Source organism: Lycium ferocissimum, chromosome 6 (assembly GCF_029784015.1).
Source record: "Lycium ferocissimum isolate CSIRO_LF1 chromosome 6, AGI_CSIRO_Lferr_CH_V1, whole genome shotgun sequence".
Classification (NCBI taxonomy): domain Eukaryota; kingdom Viridiplantae; phylum Streptophyta; class Magnoliopsida; order Solanales; family Solanaceae; genus Lycium; species Lycium ferocissimum.
In genome coordinates this window covers 66,270,509-66,275,317 of record NC_081347.1, presented here as the reverse complement: position 1 = coordinate 66,275,317, position 4,809 = coordinate 66,270,509, and the positions used below count along the sequence as shown (strand labels likewise).

Genomic DNA, 4,809 nt, shown 5'->3' with positions numbered 1-4,809 from the left:
AATATTTACCCTCTCAACACTTAAAAAGCAGGACTATCAGAGAAAACAACTAATAATAAAGTTACTTATTAAATCCTTATAAGAAAGCTGATCATAACAGATTTCAAAATTTGAACAATAGGCAATTTCATTAAAATAGATCTTTTGTACTTATTTTCTAAGGAAAGACTTAGTCGTAGAAAAAAAAAAAATAGCTAGCTTGGCTAAAACCTATGGTTCTTGTAAAAGCATATGAAACACCCTGAATGCTTAAACCCCCATACATCGACCCAAGCAAATATCCTAGGAACTAGTTCAGACCATTAAATTTCATCGAATCTCAGATGTGTTATGAAAATCATTATGCTTAAATGTAATAAGAGTACAAGAACTCATGCTCAGCATACATTTTGAAATTTTAAAGGAAACTCAATATCTAAACTCATTGGGCTTAATCATACTATTAAGATCAGATGTCTTGTCTAACAAATAAAAGCAGAGCAGGGAATTGAACAGCGTACTATATGAACAGAACTATAAAAATAATTTGAAGGAGATTATACAACCAAATCAGTAACTTAGCATGCCAAATCAAAACTGAGGTGAGAAAGAGAATTACCTTTTTGCCGAGCAGCGACGGGAGCGACGAGAGTCGACGAACAACCTTTCACCCAAAATCGACTATTCCGACGAATTGGAAGACTTCAAAAATTTAACTACGAGCAAGAAACTTCCTCGAAACTCAAGGCTTAGCCGAGTTTTTAAGTGTTTCTACTCTTGCGGGTTTAAAACCCCATTTAATATTGTCCAAGACCAGTCTCTGAAATGAGAAATGGATAGAACCCCAAAATTGATTTAGGGTTCCAATTGAACGATGTGGAACATCTTCACAAAGTGAAATTCGCTCAAGTTAATTTGAAATCCACATCTTTTTTGAAAAGATTCAAATCTTTTCCTTGGCAAAGAAGGGAAACCTCAAAACAAATTGAAAATCAAAGAAATGGCAAATTATCACAAAAAAAGTTGTTTTAGGAAGTATTTTTGATTTTCTGAATAATTCTTTTACTCCATTTGCGTTTCAAGAAGCTTGGCTAGTTAATTTAAATTTTTGGACGTTAAAAATTGGGTGTCAACACTCACTTTTGGTAAATTTAAAGAATCAATACTGCCATTTTGATAATTTTCTGAACCTGCTTCTAAAGATAAGGGACCATTTTGATAATTTTCTCCTACCAAACTGAAAACCTCAAACGAGAACTAAAAATCAAAACCTCAAACTTGAACTGAAAAATCAGAGTAGTTTGAACTTCACCCCCGAAGCTTCAATGCTCTTGATTCTCAGAAGAATCAACACAACACTTTGCTTCCAAGATTACATTTTTTTTTCACTTCCAAGGCTCCACCTTTCAACCTTTTCTCCTTCATCTTCACCAATTTACCAAAATCCCACAAAAACCCCTTTCTCAATCACACATCAAGAACCTCATCCTTTCTCATTATCACCATGTAAGTTCGCTAAAGTGAAGCACCTTTGACCAACTAACAGAATGGGCTTAAAACTAGACGGTGACTATAAAAAACATAGCAAAAGTTAACCGAAAAAAATTGATCAAATTTCGAACCAACTGAAACCGACCAACTCCATTGGTTTGATCTCAAATTATCTTAGTTTTTTTTTTTTTTTTAATAAAACCCTCCAAGCAAATTCTTTTTTTGTGCCAAAAAACTGGAAAAAATAAAAGATCAAAGTTTTTCGGTTGGTACAAAAGTCAGTCGGTTTTGTCAACTGATTTTTGCCGTATTTTTTTGTTCATCGTTGTTAGTTCTTCAGTTCATCCTGTTTGTTGGACCAAAATTATTCCACTTGAAAACTCAAGAGTCAAAAAATACTCAAAGTTATCTTTTAAGGATCGAAATAGACAACTCAAATAGATATGGGACAATTTTGGGTAAAATCTTTTCATTGACCATATATTAGTCCATTCCACCAAAGCTGAAAACCTCAAATTGCAACTGAAGAATCTAAGTCATCAAATATTTTCCCCCTCAAAAGCTCCAATGCTCTTGATTTTCAGAAGAATCACACAACACTTTGCTTACAAGATTACATTTTTTTCACTTCCAAGACTCCACCTTTCAACTTTTTCTCCTTCATCTTCACCAATTTACCAAAACCCCACAAAAACCCTTTCTCAATTAGACATCAAGAACCTAATCCTCTCCAATTATGACCATGGAAAGCTCCACAACCTCCTCCAAAATGTCATCACTTTACCCTCTTTCCTCTTCACAGCTTGCCAAAACCTCAAACCAAATGACAAAACTACCCTCACTCCAAATTCCATCTCAACCCAATTTTTCTCACTTCAAGAACTGTCTTTTCAGCTCTCTACAAACCAATTTGATGTTAAAGATTGCAGTTTTATCATAGGTAAATCACTTGTGCTTCCTAATTTGAAGCTTAAAGTAGTTATTGAATCTATTAGAATGATTCTTGAAACTATATATGATGATAGATTTATGACATTTTGTTATGGTGGACGTGTTAATATGGGTCGACATACCGCGATTCGTTACCTTAAAAACTCTGTTGAGAACCCCAGTTGGTGGTTTACTGTTTGTTTGAGTCCTTCAAAGTTTGAAAATAAGCATGTTGATAAGCTTTGTAGTGTTATGGAAGAGAAAATTAGTGATGTGGCATTGATTGTTTTGATAAAAAGGTTGTTTGAGTGTGAAATAGTAAGTATTCAATTAGGTGGTTGTTATTTAGGTAGAGGGTTTCCTCAAGAATGTAGGTTGAGTTCAATTTTGATTAATATTTATTTTAATAGTTTTGATAAGGAAATTCAAGAACTAAGGCTTAAAACGAATCGGGAGAATCCGAAAGTTGATGCTAATGATCTTGCTAATGCTTTTTATAAGCCGTTGAAGATATATGCGGTTAGATATTTGGATGAGATATTGGTTATTACGTCGGGGACAAAGTTGATGACTTTGGATTTGAAGAGTAGGCTCGTGCAGAATGTTGAGAAGAATATGGAATTCGGTGTTGATAAGGTTAAGACTGTTATTCATAGTGCTACTTCTGAGAAGATAGAATTTTTGGGGATGGAGCTTCGGGCAGTTAAGCCGTCTGTCTTGCACCCACCGATGTCACAAAAGGCGATTAGGGCGAGGAAAAAGTACCTCAGACAGAAAGAAGTTAGACTTTTGGAGTTGAGAAATGCTAAAGAGACGAATAGGAAGAAACTGGGAATGAAAATATTCAGTCATGTATTTAAGAAGTCGAAACGTGGAAATGGTTTCAAAACTGATTTCCCGATTGAGAGTGAAGTCAAAGTCAACCGAATTTTCGATTCTTGGGCTGAAGAAGTAATGCAAGACTTTTTGAAATCCGTCGATGATCGCTGGGAATGGCACCGAATGCTCTCAGCTGGTGACTTTCTCTCCTTAAAAAGGATCAGAGATCAACTTCCCCAAGAACTCGTGGATTCTTATGACAACTTTCAAGAGCAAGTTGACAGGTACTTAAATCCTGTCAAAGCAAAAAGGATGTTAGAGGAACAAGTAAAGATAGCAGAGGAAGAAGAGGAAAGGAAATACTCCGATCAGACTGTTGCAGATCTGACAAAGCTATGCATAAAAGTCGAGGCGCCTTTAGAAATTGTTAAAAAGGCAGTCAAGCTGGTTGGATTTACAAACCATATGGGCCGTCCTAGGCCGATTAGTTTACTAATGGCTCTTGAAGATACTGATATTATCAAGTGGTATGCTGGTATAGGGAGAAGATGGCTTGATTTCTTTTGCTGCTGCCACAACTTCAAAAAGTTGAAGATTATAGTATCGTATCATTTAAGATTCTCGTGCATCTTGACTTTAGCAGAGAAGCATGAATCCACAAAGCGGGAGGCAATCAGACATTACACCAAAGATCTGAAAGTTTCTGATGTTAATGGGGTAGAAGAAGTGAATTTTCCGACAGAAAGGGAAGTCAAAATGATGGGAGATAATGATCTTATTGATCCAAAGCCGGTGGACGGTTCTCTAGGGATGGCATTGATTAGATTAGCTTCTGATGAGCCGTCTTACCGCTGTGCTGCTCATTTTTGTGACAGAAGAGATACAACTGTCTACCGTATTAGGTTACTTCAGAATCTTCTTAATTTGGATCCTTTTGATCGAAGTAAGTGGGTTCCAGGAATGGGTGCTATACATGAGAACTTGAACAAGAGATGCATCCCTTTATGTTCTGACCATATTAGTGAATTATACTTAGGTAGACTAACTCTGCAGGACACTGATTATGCTTCTCTTTTGCATGTTGATTAGTTGATGTGCGACATTATTGCCTTAGTGGCATCAAGAATGCTGTAAATTACAGTTTTTTATACTAGAATACACCCACTAGGTCGAATAGGTAGGGTTGATTACATGTTTTACTGCATATATTTCCTCAATTGTTATCAACCTAACCTGCAGAATCTTGTTAATCATGCTTTAAAGTTGGGAGAAGTTTTAGCTATAACAAGAAATCATCACTAAAGCACTTGTACAACCATGGTGCTGGGATTTTAGACAACAATCACAACATTAAAATGCTTCTCATTGTCGAATATATACTTAGCTAACTGTTCACTGGTAAAGAAGCAAATGTCTTGATTATGTTGCTGCGTCCAGAACTTTGAAACACTATATATTTGCTGTAAGTATAATCACTCGTTCTATTTAAAAGAACAAAGGCTGTGACTTGTAATAGAAAACGTTCTCATAGTTGGTTTGGTAAGAAAAGCATAATTTTCCTACTAAAGGAACCTTCAAGATGATGCAAGC

At 35.7% G+C, this 4,809-nt stretch overlaps 1 protein-coding gene across 1 annotated transcript; it reads left to right on the top strand.

The window, feature by feature from the left end:
- The first annotated feature begins 1,826 nt into the window (after positions 1-1,826).
- Positions 1,827-4,411, top strand: LOC132060113 (nuclear intron maturase 3, mitochondrial). Its single transcript, XM_059453013.1, has one exon. It carries the CDS (start codon positions 2,038-2,040, stop codon positions 4,306-4,308), a length of 2,271 nt encoding a protein of 756 aa, XP_059308996.1. The 5' UTR covers positions 1,827-2,037; the 3' UTR covers positions 4,309-4,411.
- Positions 4,412-4,809: the final 398 nt, after the last annotated feature.